The sequence below is a fragment of the Mobula birostris genome, chromosome 27, assembly GCF_030028105.1.
Source record: "Mobula birostris isolate sMobBir1 chromosome 27, sMobBir1.hap1, whole genome shotgun sequence".
In the NCBI taxonomy this organism is placed as follows: Eukaryota; Metazoa; Chordata; class Chondrichthyes; order Myliobatiformes; family Myliobatidae; genus Mobula; species Mobula birostris.
Genome location: NC_092396.1, coordinates 36507485 through 36525255, shown reverse-complemented (window position 1 = coordinate 36525255; position 17771 = coordinate 36507485). Strand labels below are relative to the sequence as shown.

Here is a 17771-nt window from a genome sequence, read left to right as displayed (position 1 = left end):
TTGGGCTGCTGAGCTTGAGTTATTTATTTCATCCATGTTTATTTATTCAGAGATACAGCATGGTAACAGGCCCTTGCGGCCCAATTACAAACATATGACCAATAAGCTTGCATTTATTGTTTGCATGATTTGTTTCTTTCTCTTTGCACATTGGGGTTTGATGGTCTTTTTTTAAATGGTCTCTTTTGGGTTTCTTTGTTATGTGGTTACAGGGTAGGGGATGAATCTCAAGGTTGAATAATACATACATACTTTGATGATAAATATACTTTGAACTTTGAACCTGTTCATCTTCGGAACATGGCAGGAAACCGGAGCAGCTGCAGAAAACCTATACAAACTTTCAATAGACAGCGGTAGAAACGAACCCAGTTTGCTGGCAGTGTAATAGTGTTACGCTAACAACAATGCTGCTGTGACACTCACAGGACATTATGTGAGGTAGGACTTTAAATGTGATGAGGACATAATGAATGGGAGTACTTTGCATATTTGGTACTTGGTGTTAGAAATTCGTCCTCATTCACGTGGATATTATTGGATTTATAAAACTGAATTTCAAAAGTGGAGCGCAGTATTGTTCATTTAACTTGTGTGATAGAGGACAATTTAATATCTCTAACTTTAGAAGCTGGTCTGTCCCATGTACTAGCTCATGGCATGGTGAGTGGTATTAGGAACTTGGAACAGGACAGTACATTTTTATTGGTTGCAATAAAGAACTCTTGAGATGTCATTTTATTGGCACAGCATTAACTGAACTGACTACTGTACTCTATTCTCTTTGCAGCCCAATGCCTGTCAGTAGATTTGGACGAGCTGCTGGGTTCCATGCCTGGATACTGCTTGCTGTCTTTCACCTAGTCATGGATTTTTCTTCTTGTGAATCGAAGATGAGGGATCAGGTTCTTTCTCAATCTTCTGGGTCACTGCACCAATCACCACGACACCGAGCTTCCGGTGATCCTCTCTGGGAGTACAAAATTAGCCGCCATGGGAGAGTTTCAAAATCGTGGTTGCACAGAATGTTCTGGCCTGAGGCTCACCCTGGACAACAAAGCCCGAACAAGCCAACAGAGATTCACAAACACAAGATGGTCACAGGTAGCCTGTGTATCAACTGTCAGACCAAACAATCTGTGTCTCACAAATTGGACCCTCCAGTCTCCATGGAGACCAGGGATTCGGTAAAATTGACCTCTTTGAAAAGGGCAAGAAGGCAGAGTGATAATTTTGCATTTGATAATTTTGAAAAACCCAAATGCACTTCCTATGACAGTGAAGGAATAGCAACTGTGATGCCTTGTGCTATTGAATGGGGTCCCACGAAAGAGGAGCTCACGGAATTCAACATGTTTTCAACTCCAGCAAGTCTTTCCACCACAACACAGACTTTGCTGTTCCCTACCAGAACTACAACTGCCAGAACTACAACCACCACCACAGCAAGCACCACTACCACCACTATGCAAAGCACGACCGCCTCACTTAGGAGCCATAACATAGTGGTGCCAGGGCCAGCTCTGCTCAGCACAACAGATCCAAGCCTAAGGTGGGAGCTGTCCAACACTGCACGACCCTCCCGCATTGGAGAGACAGGAGGTACCGTCACCACTACAACTAATCAGTTCCTTTATATAGTATAACCCACAATGAATGGATCATTGTTGATTCTATGAGGAACTTGTTTTTAAAATATTTCATTTTCAAATGGGCACAGGCTTTGATGTTCACTGCACACAGTGTCAGTTGGAAGCTTTGATCACAAGACTGAGGTATTTATTAGGGATTTATGAGATTGCTGCAGCCCGAGGGATCACATGTTGTTCATTATTAATTCATTCCCACATTAATGATAAATTCCTGAGTCAGACTGAATGAATGCTCAGATGTAAACTACCTGAGCAAATCTTCCTTAAAATAGTCAATATACTCTTGGCTCTCAGTGAGGCAGAGAAAGAAAAGTGTGCAGGTCATTAAGGAAGTCAAAAGTTCAAAGTAAATTCTATTAGCAGAGTACATATATGTCACCACATATAACCCTGAGATTCTTTTTCCAGTGGGCAAATCTATAGACCAGTAACTATAAACAGGATCAATGAAAGATCAATTTGAGTATAGAAGACAACAAATGGTGCAAATGCAAATATAAATAAATAGCAATAAATAACGAGAGATTGAAATACCAAGAGATAGTCCTTAAGGTGAAATCATTCGTTTGGGAACATCTCAATAGATGAGTGTAGTTATCCTCTTTTGCTCAAGAGCCTGATGGTTGAGGAGTAGTAACTGTTCTTGAACCTGGCAGTGCAAGGGAGAGTGAATGATGCAAGAGTTGTTTCAAAAGACTGGGTTTATTAATGGTTGGGGCTCTGTAATGGGATTATTCCAATCTTTGGTGACAGAAGTCAACCAAACACCTGAGTGACAAAAAGGTAAGTGAGGTGTTATCCCATGGGTAAATATAAAGGCAGGGCTTATTAAACTTTAACTCAGTAGCTTACTGTTGTCTCCAGTTCTTAAACAGGTGGGTGACAGCAAAAACTGGAAGTCGGTGGCCAGAGCCAACCAGTTGCAGATGTGGACCTTCGGAGAGAGTGTGGGGTAGTAGCAGTAGATCCTATCAGCAAATCAGGGAGCTGTGGGGAGTACGGTGGGGTCGGGGGGAAGGGAGGAAGGAGAGGGTTGATAATGAACCTAGGAGAATACCAGAACTTGTGAGAGATCAAGGAATCCTGGGGATAGTGGAAAGTATCTCCTGTTCATCTCGATTCATAACAAGGACGAGGGAACTAGATCCTTCGTGTTGATTGGGGTAGAACCTCTTTTGATTTATAGCTAGCTTATTAACCGCTCAAAAGATTTTCCCTACTCTGAAGTTAGAGCGGGGATGATATTGTGCAGAAGGTTCTTTGGAAGTCAAGACTGAGGCATAAATCTTGTGGTTACAGGAGTTAATTAAATGTTCATAACAAAGAAGTGACAGTAAGTAGCAGCAGAGAAGAGCAAGCGAGAATATAAGAGAGAAGGTTACAAGAAGAGCAAAGGATACGGTGTGTTCTCTCTTTATACTGCAAACTATTTCAAGGAGGATAGATAAGAATGAGGATAATCTCTGAAAGAGCAAGGACGGAAGTATACAACCAAATATAATACAGATTATTGAAAAATCACTGAACATTTACAAACAAACATGTGATTATAGAAACATTTATACTAAGCAAGCATGAAGAAAGTTACACTACAAGAGAACTGACAGTTTGGCTCTTTATGTGGCATATGGGAACAAGGTAAATAGAGTATAGGATTATATGGCTTAGATGGTATGTAGTGACATATATGTACTTTGAACGTAAATTGACATTGAACTTCAAACTTAATCCAACATTGGCTTTCCATTAATGTTAATTCACTGTCTGAATAATGAACGTCATTCAAATGTTAGCTGTGGGTCATTTAATAATACCCTAACAGTTGATTCAGAAGACGGCAGAAAGGATCTTGACCTAAAATATCAAATGCCAGTTTCCCTTCATGGATGTTGTCTGACCTGTTGAGTTCCTTTAGCAATTTCTATTTGGTCAAGATTCCAGCAACAGCAGTCTGCTGTGTCTCCATTAACCCTGGTTCATTCTTAGATATAAAACTGAGGAACGGAAGAATCATAATGTCAGAAAGGTTGTCTTTGAGGTGAGATGTTCAAACAAAAGTCATATTTCCTCTCTTAGATGGACATAACGTTTCTTTGGAACCAGTTTGCAGAAGTGCAGGGAAATTTTCCCTGATCTCCAAACATGTGTTTACTCCTCAGAAAATGGGTTGAATTAGTGACAACCATGCCAGATGTTTCTCCACACTCAGGAATGCAGCCAGGTCTCAGCAGTTCACAGCTAGTGAAAAGAAGATGCTCTACTTTGGAGCATGCTGATGTCCTGAGGTAGGGATTATGCTGGTGATGAAACCTCATCGTCTGTCAGAGTCCTGGAATTAGAATTGGTATTGATTTGTTAATGTCACATTTTCTATCATGCAGCGATAAGCTTGTCTTGCATACTATTCATACAGATCAAATCATTACACATTGCATTGAGGTAAAAAAAGATAAAACAATAACAATTCAGAATAAAGTGTAACTACAGAGAAAGTGCAGTGTATGTAAACAATGAAATGCATGGTCATAACGAGGCAGATTGTGATGTCAAAAAGTCCATCTTATTGTACAAGAGGTCTATTCAAGAAGCAGTGGGATAGAAATTGTCCTAGAGCCTGATGGTACATACCTTCAGGCCTTTGTATTTTCTGCCTGATGAGAAAGGAGAAGAGGGAATGTCCAGGAAGAATGTGGTCTTTGATTATGTTGGCTGCTAATGGCTTTTACATGAAATTCAGAAATGTTTACACACAGTTAAAATCATCCTAAGCAATTACAAGAAAACCAAATTTAAAGAAATAGATCATAAAATGCATCAGTTTACTAAGACATACCTAGAAATTGAATATGATAAGTACAAAATAAATAACTACCTTTCAAGAACAAAATTTTGGGAAATCCCCATCTAAAGAACTGAAACTCTGACCCTAAAACATGAGACTGGCATTGGATTAGAATGGCGGATTACTGGAGGTTCATTTCTGCAGTCTGGTGGGGAACTGGCTGAACACTACAGACATGAGATCTGTTCACTGTTAACTGCTCATTGTGGGAGACTTCACTGCCACATTTCCAATTGTGTTTCCAATATTACAACATCCACAGATTCTGGGTTGCACCTGAGCAAAGCTGTATACGAAAAAGGTGACAGGCAGATTTTATTTATTTGTTTATTTAGCGATACAGTGTAGAACAGGTCCTGCTAGACCAATGAGCAGCACTGCCCAGCACAGAGCAACTTACAACGACCAATGAACTTACTAGTCTTTGGACTGTGGGAGGAAAGCTATACGGTCACATGGGTAGTTTGACCTCAGTGGCAGGGTAAGTTCTTGAAGCAATATTCGGGGACGGAATTTGCAGTCAGTTGGATAAGTGTGGATCAAATATGATAAATCTGATAAAAATTTGTCGAAGGTAAATCAAGCCTAACCATTGTGACTGAGCATTTTAATGACGGTACAATGAAAGAAATCTGGTTGATAAGGTATATACAGTATGTACATTCAAAAGCTGATACATATATTTGTGACTCAAACTATGGAATGAAAAGGTCTGTAGCAGTACTAACCCTAAAGTTGTCTCAGTAATTGGAGACAGAGAGTAGTGGTAAAAGGTTGCTTCTCATCCTGGTGAGAATTGAACAGTGAAGTGGGGGAATGGGTTGGCGCAAGGATTATTGTTTATGCAAATGCTTTTTAATTATTTGACTTTGGGTGTACAAAGAAATGAAAGAAATCAGAGGAGGATTTGGTTGTTTGACCCCTCAAGCTAGCTCTGCCATCCATGAAGATCATGATTGAACTTCTACCTCAACATAATTTACATGCATTCTTCCATACCTTTTGGCCCATGCCTAGAACATAGAACAGTACAGCACAGGAACAGGCTTTTAGCCCTGATTTTGTATATCTCCTTTTCTCCTCTTATTTGAATTGCACATCATGTAGTATTAGATGTTAGTTCCAAGAGTATCTCGAAATCTGCTGATCTCTATTTTGAATGAACTCAGTGACAGAAGCTTCCATAGCAGAGAATTCCTAACACTCACTGACCTTTGAGTGAAGACATTCCTCCTCATTTCATTGTCATATCCCATTCTTTGAGGCCATGAACCTCAGCCAAAGGGAACATCTTCCTGCATTTACAAAGCTACCTGAGGGTTTTGCATGATTCATCAGAAGAGAGGGGTTATGGGGGGGTCAGATAAACAATATATAAACCATGAAGGGTACAAATAATAGAAAAATAAACTGTTCCTATTCGCAGAGCGCTCAAGAACCAGGGATATAAAAGTTATGGGTAAGTTTTTGTTTCATATAATGAGTGGTGAGGTGCTAGATCACTTCTCCAGAGGGATTAATGAGGGCAGATTAAATTGTAGTCTTCAAAATGGAACTGGATGAACAGCTGAATGGAATTAGCAGGACTATGGAGAGAGAGCGCAAGGAGAGAGACTAACAAGCTTTATGCAAAAACTTTGACTCAAGAGACTACTGATGCTGGAATCTGGAGCAACACACAGCATACTGGAACTTAATGAATGATCTAGCCAGCATCTACGGAGGGAAATGGACAGTTGATGTTTTAAGTTTAGACCTATCATCCAGCCTAGTCCCTCATTCCTTCAGAACTTTGTGTGTTGTGGTCTTCAGCTGGGTTTGCACAGAATTAGTGAGCTGAATGGGCTCTTTAATTAATGAGTCATAGACTCATACAGCATAGAAACAGGCCCCTCAACCATCATGCCATCTATCACATATCCAGCAACACTAATATCATTTACCAGTACTTGGAGTGCAGCCTTCCCTGTAAAAGTGATAAAGCACTCACCTAGATCATTCATAAAGTTCCAAATTGCAGCCACACTCTGCACAGACAAGTTCAGATCCTCACCAAACCACTTCTCCCTTGCCCTAAGCCTATGCTGTCTTCTTTTAAAAATTTCTGGAGGAGGAAAATATTCTACTTACCCTATGTATATGGAGCCAATATGGTCTGGTGCATTGTTCTCTACCCGTAGAGGCCAGACAACAGCTCTCAGATCACAAACCTATGAATAAACTGTCTCTGAGTCCCATGTGGGAATGCTTGATATTCAACCATTAGCACAACAAAGAAGCTCTGATGGGGAAAAAGTTTTTCTTTGGAGTTTATCAACAGCCTACAACTTATTAATGAATATTTTGCAAACAAGAGGAATTCTGCAGATGCTGGAAATTCAAGCAACACACACCAAAGTTGCTGGTGAACGCAGCAGGCTAGGCAGCATCTCTAGGAAGAGGTACAGTCGACGTTTCGGGCCGAGACCCTTCGTCAGGACTAACTGAAGGAAGAGTTACTAAGAGATAACTGACTGATCTCTTACTCTTAGTAAGAGTTATCTCTTACTAGCTCTTCCTTCAGTTAGTCCTGACGAAGGGTCTCGGCCCGAAACGTCGACTGTACCTCTTCCTAGAGATGCTGCCTGGCCTGCTGTGTTCACCAGCAACCTTGATGTGTGTTGGTTGTAATGAATATTTTGAGTAGTATTCACACCTGCAAATGACTGTTAAAGACAGAGTTAGATACACCACAGTAATCCAGTTATTTTTTGTAAAGGTTTGTTATTTTGGTGACATTACCATGTGTCATGGGTCCAGATGAAAAGTCTGTTCCTTAAATAAACAAAATTTAAGGATTTCCTTTCCAGCAGATGAGTTTCAGCTCTGTCACTATGCTCCACAGAACCTTTAGATAGAAACTTCAGTCAAAATGTTGGTCACAATGAGTTCAGCATTCTTACTGCAGGCATCAGCCATCAAGACTATTTAGCCTAGTATCAATATTTCGTTCAACCAACACACATCAAAGTTGCTGGTGAACGCAGCAGGCCAGGCAGCATCTCTAGGAAGAGATGCAGTCGACGTTTCAGGCCGAGACCCTTCGTCTGGACTAACTGGAGGAAGAGTGAGTAAGGGATTTGAAAGTTGGAGGGGGAGGGGGAGATCCAAAATGATAGGAGAAGACAGGAGGGGGAGGGATGGAGCCAAGAGCTGGACAGGTGATTGGCAAAAGTGGATACAAGAGGATCGTGGGACAGGAGGTCCGGGAAGAAAGACGGCGGGGGGGGGGGACCCAAAGGATGGACAAGAGTTATATTCAGAAGGACAGAGGGAGAAAAAAGAGAGTAAGAGAAAGAATGTGTGCATAAAAATAAGCAACAGATGGGGTACGAGGGGGAGGTGGGGCCTAGCAGACGTTAGAGAAGTCAATGTTCATGCCATCAGGTTGGAGGCTACCCGGACGGAATATAAGGTGTTGTTCCTCCAACCTGAATGTGGCTTCATCTTTACAGTAGAGGAGGCCGTGGATAGACATGTCAGAATGGGAATGGGATGTGGAATTAAAATGTGTGGCCACTGGGAGATCCTGCTTTCTCTGGCGGACAGAGCGTGGATGTTCAGCAAAGCGGTCTCCCAGTCTGCGTCGGGTCTCGCCAATATATAAAAGGCCATATCAGGAGCACCGGATGCAGTATATCACCCCAGTCGACTCACAGGTGAAGTGTTGCCTCACCTGGAAGGACTGTTTGGGGCTCTGAATGGTGTAAAGGGAGGAACTATAAGGGCATGTGTAGCACTTGTTCCGCTTACACGGATAAGTGCCAGGAGGGAGATCAGTGGGGAGGGATGGGGACGAATGGACAAGGGAGTTGTGTAGGGAGCGATCCCTGCGGAATGCAGAGAGAAGCGGGGAGGGAAAGATGTGCTTAGTGGTGGGATCCCGTTGGAGGTGGCGGAAGTTACGGAGAATAATATGTTGGACCCGGAGGCTGGTGGGGTGGTAGGTGAGGACCAGGGGAACCCTATTCCTAGTGGGGTGGCGGGAGGATGGAGTGAGAGCAGATGTACGTGAAATGGGGGAGATGCGTTTAAGAGCAGAGTTGATAGTGGAGGAAGGGAAGCCCCTTTCTTTTAAAAAAGAAGACATCTCCCTCGTCCTAGAATGAAAAGCCTCATCCTGAGAGCAGATGCGGTGGAGACGGAGGAATTGCGAGAAGGGGCTGGCGTTTTTGTAAGAGACAGGGTGAGAAGAAGAATAGTCCAGATAGCTGTGAGAGTCAGTAGGCTTATAGTAGACATCAGTGGATAAGCTGTCTCCAGAGACAGAGACAGAAAGATCTAGAAAGTGGAGGGAGGTGTCGGAAATGGACCAGGTAAACTTGAGGGCAGGGTGAAAGTTGGAGGCAAAGTTAATAAAGTCAACGAGTTCTGCATGCGTGCAGGAAGCAGCGCCAATGCAGTCGTCGATGTAGCGAAGGAAAAGTGGGGGACAGATACCAGAACAGGCGCAGAACATAGATTGTTCCACAAACCCAACAAAAAGGCAGGCATAGCTAGGACCCATACGGGTGCCCATAGCTACACCTTTAGTTTGGAGGAAGTGGGAGGAGCCAAAGGAGAAATTATTAAGAGTAAGGACTAATTCCGCTAGACGGAGCAGAGTGGTGGTAGAGGGGAACTGATTAGCTCTGGAATCCAAAAAGAAGCGTAGAGCTTTGAGACCTTCCTGATGGGGGATGGAAGTATATAAGGACTGGACATCCATGGTGAAAATAAAGCGGTGAGGGCCAGGGAACTTAAAATCATCGAAAAGTTTAATCCACAAAACTGCCTGTCCTGGCCGACCTATTGTCTCAGCTTGCTCCTGCCACACCGAACTCATTTCTGCATACCTCGACACTGTTTTATCACCCTTTGTTCAATTCCTTCCGACCTATGTTCGTGACACTTCTCACGCTCTTAAACTTTTCGATGATTTTAAGTTCCATGGCCCTCACCGCTTTATTTTCACCATGGATGTCCAGTCCTTATATAATTCCATCCCCCATCAGGAAGGTCTCAAAGCTCTATGCTTCTTTTTGGATTCCAGACCTAATCAGTTCCCCTCTACCACCACTCTGCTCCGTCTAGCGGAATTAGTCCTTACTCTTAATAATTTCTCCTTTGGCTCCTCCCACTTCCTCCAAACTAAAGGTGTAGCTATGGGCACCCGTATGGGTCCTAGCTATGCCTGCCTTTTTGTTGGGTTTGTGAAACAATCTATGTTCCGCGCCTGTTCTGGTATCTGTCCCCCACTTTTCCTTCGCTACATCGATGACTGCATTGGCGCTGCTTCCTGCACGCATGCAGAACTCGTTGACTTTATTAACTTTGCCTCCAACTTTCACCCTGCCCTCAAGTTTACCTGGTCCATTTCCGACACCTCCCTCCACTTTCTAGATCTTTCTGTCTCTGTCTCTGGAGACAGCTTATCCACTGATGTCTACTATAAGTCTACTGACTCTCACAGCTATCTGGACTATTCTTCTTCTCACCCTGTCTCTTGCAAAAACGCCAGCCCCTTCTCGCAATTCCTCCGTCTCCACCGCATCTGCTCTCAGGATGAGGCTTTTCATTCTAGGACGAGGAAGATGTCTTCCTTTTTTAAAGAAAGGGGCTTCCCTTTCTCCACTATCAACTCTGCTCTTAAACGCATCTCCCCATTTCACGTATATCTGCTCTCACTCCATCCTCCCGCCACCCCACTAGGAATAGGGTTCCCCTGGTCCTCACCTACCACCCCACCAGCCTCCAGGTCCAACATATTATTCTCCGTAACTTCCGCCACCTCCAACGGGATCCCACCACTAAGCACATCTTTCCCTCCCCCCCCCCCTGCATTCCGCAGGGATCGCTCCCTACACAACTCCCTTGTCCATTCGTCCCCCCCATCCCTCCCCACTGATCTCCCTCCTGGCACTTATCCGTGTAAGCGGAACAAGTGTTACACATGCCCTTACACATCCTCCCTTACCACCATTCAGGGCCCTAAACAGTCCTTCCAGGTGAGGCAACATTTCACCTGTGAGTTGACTGGGGTGATATACTGCGTCCGGTGCTCCCGATGTGGCCTTTTATATATTGGCGAGACCCGACGCAGACTGGGAGACCGCTTTGCTGAACATCTACGCTCTGTCCGCCAGAGAAAGCAGGATCTCCCAGTGGCCACACATTTTAATTCCACATCCCATTCCCATTCTGACATGTCTATCCACGGCCTCCTCTACTGTAAAGATGAAGCCACACTCAGGTTGGAGGAACAACACCTTATATTCCGTTTGGGTAGCCTCCAACCTGATGGCATGAACATCGACTTCTCTAACTTCTGCTCAGCCCCACCTCCCCCTCGTACCCCATCTGTTACTTATTTTTATACACACATTCTTTCCCTCACTCTCCTTTTTCTCCCTCTGCCCCTCTGAATATACCTCTTGCCCATCCTCTGGGTTCCCCCCCACCCCTTGTCTTTCTTCCCGACCTCCTGTCCCATGATTGTCTCGTATCCCCTTTTGCCTATCACCTGTCCAGCTCTTGGCTCTATCCCTCCCCCTCCTGTCTTCTCCTATCATTTTGGATCTCCCCCTCCCCCTCCAACTTTCAAATCCCTTACTCACTCTTCCTTCAGTTCGTCCTGACGAAGGGTCTCGGCCTGAAACGTCGACTGCACCTCTTCCTAGAGATGCTGCCTGGCCTGCTGTGTTCACCAGCAACTTTGATGTGTGTTGCTTGTATTTCCAGCATCTGCAGAATTCCTGTTGTCAATATTTTGTTATTTATTTATTTCAAGATACAGCACAGAATAGGCCCTCTCAGCCCTTCAAGCCATGCTGCCAGTAACCACTGATTTAACCTTAGCCTAATCACAGGACAATTTGAAATGACCAACTAACCTATGAATTGGTACATCTTTGGACTGTGGGAGGAAACGGGAGCACATGGGGAAGACATACAGACACATTACAGAGGATATTCGGATCAATTTATATAGTTATTTGTTTGTTTGTTTAAATGTTGCTGCTTTAACAAAAGAATTTCCCACTCGGGAACAATAAAGTACTTAATATTATTAAATTCCAATCTCCAGTGCCCTGAGCTATAATAGCATCACACTGACAGCTACGCTGCAGTGGTGCCCAGTGTTAGAATCTATTAAGTAAGTAGTAAAATAACACTTTAAAAATAGTCATGGGTTTGGGCAGATTCAAGATGGATTTATGAATGGAAAGCACATTAGAAATATCTGTTGGATTGGATTGAGAATCTTACTAAGGAGAAAATCACAGGAAAATCGATGGATCTGATATATTTTGACTTTCATAAGGTCTTTTGTAAAGTGTCACACAAAATTGGAGCACTTCTGATAGGTGTAATGTGACCGTGTGCAGTGAGGAATGCACAAAAAACAGAGAGTAAGAATAAACAGTCCTCTTTTTCACATTGGGAGCTGGTAAACAGTAGGCTGCTGCAGGGACTGGTGATAGAACTCCTGCTGGTAGTAATATCTATCTATGAATTAAATGAGGGGACCAAACCTGCTGATAATCCCAAGCTATTTGGTCAAGTGGGTCATGAGCATGATAAACAGAATGCTCAGGTGGACACAGTGATGCAAGTTGAATGGGGAAGGAGGTGGTGGACGGAATATGATGTGGAAAGCTGTGACCTTAACCACTTAGTTCATAAATTAGAAAGTGGAGTAAAAGATGATAGATTGAAAAGTGGTTTTCAGGTTGGCACAGTGGCACAGCTGGCAGATCTGCTGCCTCACCTGTGTTCAATCCTGGCCTGAGGTGTTATATCTATATGGACTTGGCATATTTCCCTGTGTCCACGTAGATTTACCCCAGATGTTCCAACTTCCTACTGCATTCCCATAGATGTGCTGGTTGGGGCACATCTAATTGTAAATTATTCCCAGTGTGTAGTTGAGTTCAAGAGCTTGGAGTGAGAGGGTGTGGTGTTGATTCAGAGGTGGGGTTCACTAAATGGGATTAGTCCTACTTCCCATTCCCATCCCAACATGTCTGTCCATGGCCTACTCTACTGCCAAAATGAGGCACACTCAGGTAGGATGAGCTTCCACTCTGATGGCATGAACATTAATTTTTCAAACTTCTGGTAATTCCCCCCCCCCACACCTTCACCACTCCCATTCCTGTTTCCCTCTCTCACCTTAACTTCTAACCTGCCCATCACATCCCTCTGGTGCTCCTCCCCCTTCCCTTTCTTGATGGTTCTCTACCCTATCCTATCAGATTCCTCTTTCTCCAGCCCTTTATCTCTTTCACTTACCAACTTTCCAGCTCTTTACTTTGCTCCTCCCCATCTCCAAATTTCACCTATCATCTACCACCTTGTACTTCTTCCTCCCCTCCCCCCAACTTCTTGCTCTAACTTCTTATCTTTTTTTCTTCCAGTCCTGATGAAGGATCTCAGCCCAAAACATTGACTATTTACTCTTCTTCCTGGATGCCGCCTGGCCTGCTGAGTTCCTCCTCCATTTTGTGTGTGTTGCTTGGATTTCCAGCATTGCAGATTTTCTTGTCAAATGGGATTAATATAGGATTAGTGCAAACGAATGCCTCATGCTCACATTGTCTCACTGCCGATTGCAGATCCTGTTTATGAACTGGGTGATCCTTGACAGTTGATGAGGAAGGCAAATTGTTCATTGGCCTTTACTGTAAGAAGATTTGAGAGCAAGTATAAAGATATCGTAGTGTTACTATAGCAACACTCACCAAGTTAAGGAGGAACTTGACATGTCAGGCAGCACCTGAGGAGGGAAATGAACAGTCAATGTTTTGGGAGAAGATCCTTCATCAGGACAGGAAAGAAAGGGGGCAGAAGCCCAAATGAGAAGGTTGAGAGAGGGGAGGAATGCAACCTGGCAGGTAATAGGCAAAACCATGTGAGGGTTAAAGTGGGTGGGCGGGGAAGAGGGGATGATGTAAGAAGCTGAGAGATGATTCCCTCACTCCTCCACCCATTTCAAATGCTTTTTTCAATAGGTAAAGTTGCCAAAATGAAGAACAAAACTCCCTTCAGTTTGAGAAATTCAGATTGGATGTCTGGCTGACAGCATCTATTTAGTACAGGTAATACTTTAAAAAAAAACACAGAAGAATATTTATTTGTATTCGTCACAGTCAAATAAGTTAGTACGGAGACCCAACAGCAATAGAGCACAGAAACAGGCCCTTCAGTCCACCTAGTCCATGATGAAACATTTAATCTGCCTACTCCCATTGACCTGCACAGGGACGATAGCCCTTCATACCCTTTCCATCCATGTACCTCTCCAAACTTCACTTAAATGTTGAAACAAAGCTCACATGCACCACTTGCACTAGCAGCTCGATCCGCACTTTCACACCCCTCTGAGTGAAGAAGTTTCTCCTTGTGTTCCCCTTAAATTATTCATCAGTCAGGTGAAGCACACAGAAGCTACAAGCAATGTTTTCTTAATTTAGTTTTCAAAGACCTCAGAGTAATATTTAATCTAGTGCAAGCGTACTTCCAAAGGACAAGTTCTGTTTGTGAAGTGAATCAATTATGGCAACAATGTAACCAAGGTGCAATGAACGGCTGAAAGAACTGACATAGAAACAACAGTTAAAAAATAAAATTCATCATGGAGAGATACAGAAAACAACAAAAATCTTTCCTTCAAAAAACAAAAAAAATCTTAAAAATGAGAACATAACTATGGACAGTTGTTAACTGTCTATAAATAGTGATACTCATAGAAAATATTTTAATAAGGTTAATAAGCAAAATAGATTGAATATGGGAGGCATCGGTCCAGGCAATGTCAGCTTTATTCACTGAGATCATTTTCACAGAAGTGGAAGAGTGTAAAATACCATTGACAGAAGAAAAACTGAAAGTAACTCAACAGGAGGAACTTTCTGACATAGACATAGAACATAAAACATAGAAATCTACAGCACATTACAGGCCCTTCGGCCCACAATGTTGCGCAGACCATGTGACCTACTCTAGAAACTATCTAGAATTTCCCTACCGCATAGCCCTCTATTCTTCTGAGCTCCATGTACCTAAGAGTCCCTTAAAGGACCCTACTATATCTGCTTCTACCACCTTCACAGGCAGTGAATTGCATGCACCCACCACTCTCTGTGTGAAAAACTTACCTCCGACATCACCCTTGTACCTACTTCCAAGCATCTTAAAGCTATGCCCCCTCATGTTAGCCATTTCAGCCCTGGGAAAAAGCCTCTGGCTATCCACACGTTCAATGCCTCTCATCATCTTACACAGCTCTATCAGGTCACCATTCACACTCTGTCGCTGTAAGGAGAAAAGGCCAAGTTCACCCAACCTATTTTCATAAGGCATGCTCCCCAATCCAGGTAACATTCTTGTAAATCTCCTCTACACTCTCTCCATAGCATCCATATCCTTCCCATAATGAGGTGACCAGAACTGATCACAGTCCTCCAAGTGGGGTCTTATATAGCTTTAACATTACCTCCCTGATCTTGAACTCAGTTCCACAGCTGATGAAGGCCAACACAGCATACGCCTTCTTAACAACACGGTTAACCTGCAGAGCAGCTTTGAGTATCCTATGGACATAAACCCCAAGATCTCACTGATCCACCACACTACCAAGAGTCTTACTATTAATATTATATTCTGTCTTCAAGTTTTTCCTACCAAAATGAACCACTTCACACATATCTGGGTTGAACTCCATCTGCCACTTCTCAGCCCAGTTCTGCGTTCTATCGATGTTGCAGTGTAACCACTGACAACCCTCCAGACTATCCGTAACACCCTCAACTTTTGTGTCGTCAAAAAACTTACTAACCCACTATTCTACATCCTCATCCAGGTCATTTATAAAAATCACAAAGAGGGGGGTCCCAGAGCAGATCCCAGTGGAACACCACTGGTCTCTGTCCTCCATGCAGAATACAGACCATCTACAACCACCGTTTTCCTTCTGTGGTCAAGCCAATTCTAAATCCACAAAGCAAGGTCCCCTGGATTCCATGCCTCCTAACTTTCTGAATGAGCCCTGCGTGGGGAACCTTACCACATGCCTTACTGAAATCCATGTACACTACATCCACTGCTTGCCTTCATCAACGTGTATTGTTACATCCTTAAATAATTGAATTAGTCCCATAAGGCACAACCTGCCTTTGACAAAGTCATGTTGAGTATCCCTAATCAGATTATGTCTCTCCAAATGTTTATAAATCCTGCCTCTTAGGATCTTCAACAACTTGCCTACCACTGAAGTAAGGCTCACTGGTCTATAATTTCCTGGGTTATCTCTACTCCCTTTCTTGAACAAGGAAACAATATTTTCAGCCCTCCAGTCCTCATCACCTTCTCCCAACCCTATTGATGATGCAAAGATCATCGCCAGAGGTTCCTTCCTCACTTCCCACAGTAGCCTGGGGTACATCTCATCCGATTCTGGTGATTTATCTAACCTAATACCTTTCAAAAGCTCCAGCATATCCTCTTTCTTCTTGTCTATATGCTCAAGTATTTTAGTTCGCTGTAAGTCATCCCCACAATTGCCAAGCACCTTTTCACTGGTGAATACTGAAGCAAAGTATTCATTAAGTACCTCCGCTACCTCCTCCAATGCCTTGCACACGTTTCCACTATCGCTCCTGATTGGTCCTATTCTCACATGGCTCATCCTGTTGCTCTTCACATACTTGTAGAATGTCTTGGGGTTTTCCTTAATCCTGCTCACCAAGGCCTTCTCATGTCCCCTTTTAGCTCTCCTAATTTCATTCTTGAGCTCCTTCCTGGCAGCCTTGTAATTTTCTAGAGTTCTAACAGTATCTAGTTTCTTGAACCTTTAGTAAGCTTTTCTTTTGTTGTTAACTAGATTTTCTAAATCCTTTGTTCACCATGATTCTTTTACCCTACCACCCTTTCCCTGCCTCAAAGGAGCATACCTCTGCAGAATGCATGCAAATGTCGCCTGAACATCAGCCACATTTCTGCCAAGTATCTCCCTGAGAACATCTGTTCCCAATTTATGTTCCCAAGTTCCTGCCAAATGGCATCATATTTCCCCCAATCCCAATCAAACTTTTTTTCTCAAATCGTCTGTTCCTATCGGTCTCCAGTGCTATGGTAAAGGAGACAGCATTGTGATCACTACCTCCAAAATGCTCTCCCACCAAGAGATCTGACACCTGACCAGATTCATTTCCAATACCAGATCACCTACAGCCTCTCCTATTGTTTGCTTATCTAGATATTGCATCAGGAAACCTTCCTGAACACATCTTGCAAACTCCATCCCATCTGAGGAGATGTCAGTTAATTTTAGGAAAGCTAAAATCACCCATCAAAACAACTCTATTATTATTGCAGCGTTTCAGAAACTGCCTCCAGTGTCTGCTGCTCAATGGATTTAATAAAAATCTTTGAAACAATGTTAATGTGAATAATGGAAATTGAGATGGATAAATCTTGAGAGATTTATATCTTCCACCTGAGGATAATAAAGAAAAAGATGAGGAAATGAAGAAACACTTTTCATGATCTATTTGAGCTCTTTTGGTTTGTGAATCAAGACTTTAAATTGAAAATATGTTAATATCATTACTAAACGAAAGTGAGACAGATTAAAACGTATGTATCATTTAGCCGGTTAACATCAGCTAATGAGAAACTCTGAGATTTTGATTTTCAGGATAAAGTCTGCAACAGTTTGAACAAATTTAATATTATTGTTCAGGATAAGCCTTGTTTACAATATATGTTTAGATGTGTTTCAGATTCACAGCATCTAACCTAACTAGCAAAAAGTATGAGTACATGGAACAGAACTTATTAACATGAACATTTGGCCAGCTTTTCAGCAGAGAGAGAGGGGAGAGAAAGAGATTTCGGTTCTTGTGTCTTCAAAGTGTTATGGAAAGTCATTGTACCTACATCAAAACTACATACTGTAGATGAAAAGAAATATCAATTCTCCAGCTCTTCAAAGACGTTCAATTACTTGTTAAAACAATTGTAGTCATTTTTTCCAAAGTTAGTCATTCAGTATCACCTTTGATAAGTTGACTTCACCCTTCTCTCTGTGTTGGATGGTTTTTCATTCAAAGTCACTCAGGCATAAAGTTCTAATTTTACCCACTAATTCACTGTAGGCACACTGCACTATTGTGGGTCTTGCCTTTCCAGAAGATTTCAAGCAGGTCTTGTGGTCAAAATGACCCTGAACTGTAGTTTCAGTTGAGATTATGGCT

At 42.8% G+C, this 17771-nt stretch overlaps 1 protein-coding gene across 1 annotated transcript in view; it reads left to right on the top strand.

The window, feature by feature from the left end:
• The first annotated feature begins 893 nt into the window (after positions 1–893).
• ajap1 (adherens junctions associated protein 1) overlaps positions 894–17771 on the top strand; it is a 208202-nt gene continuing 191324 nt past the window's right edge. Inside the window, exon 1 of the mRNA XM_072244784.1 lies at positions 894–1602. Coding sequence (XP_072100885.1) covers positions 894–1602 — 709 coding nt within the window. The remainder of the gene's footprint in view (positions 1603–17771) is intronic.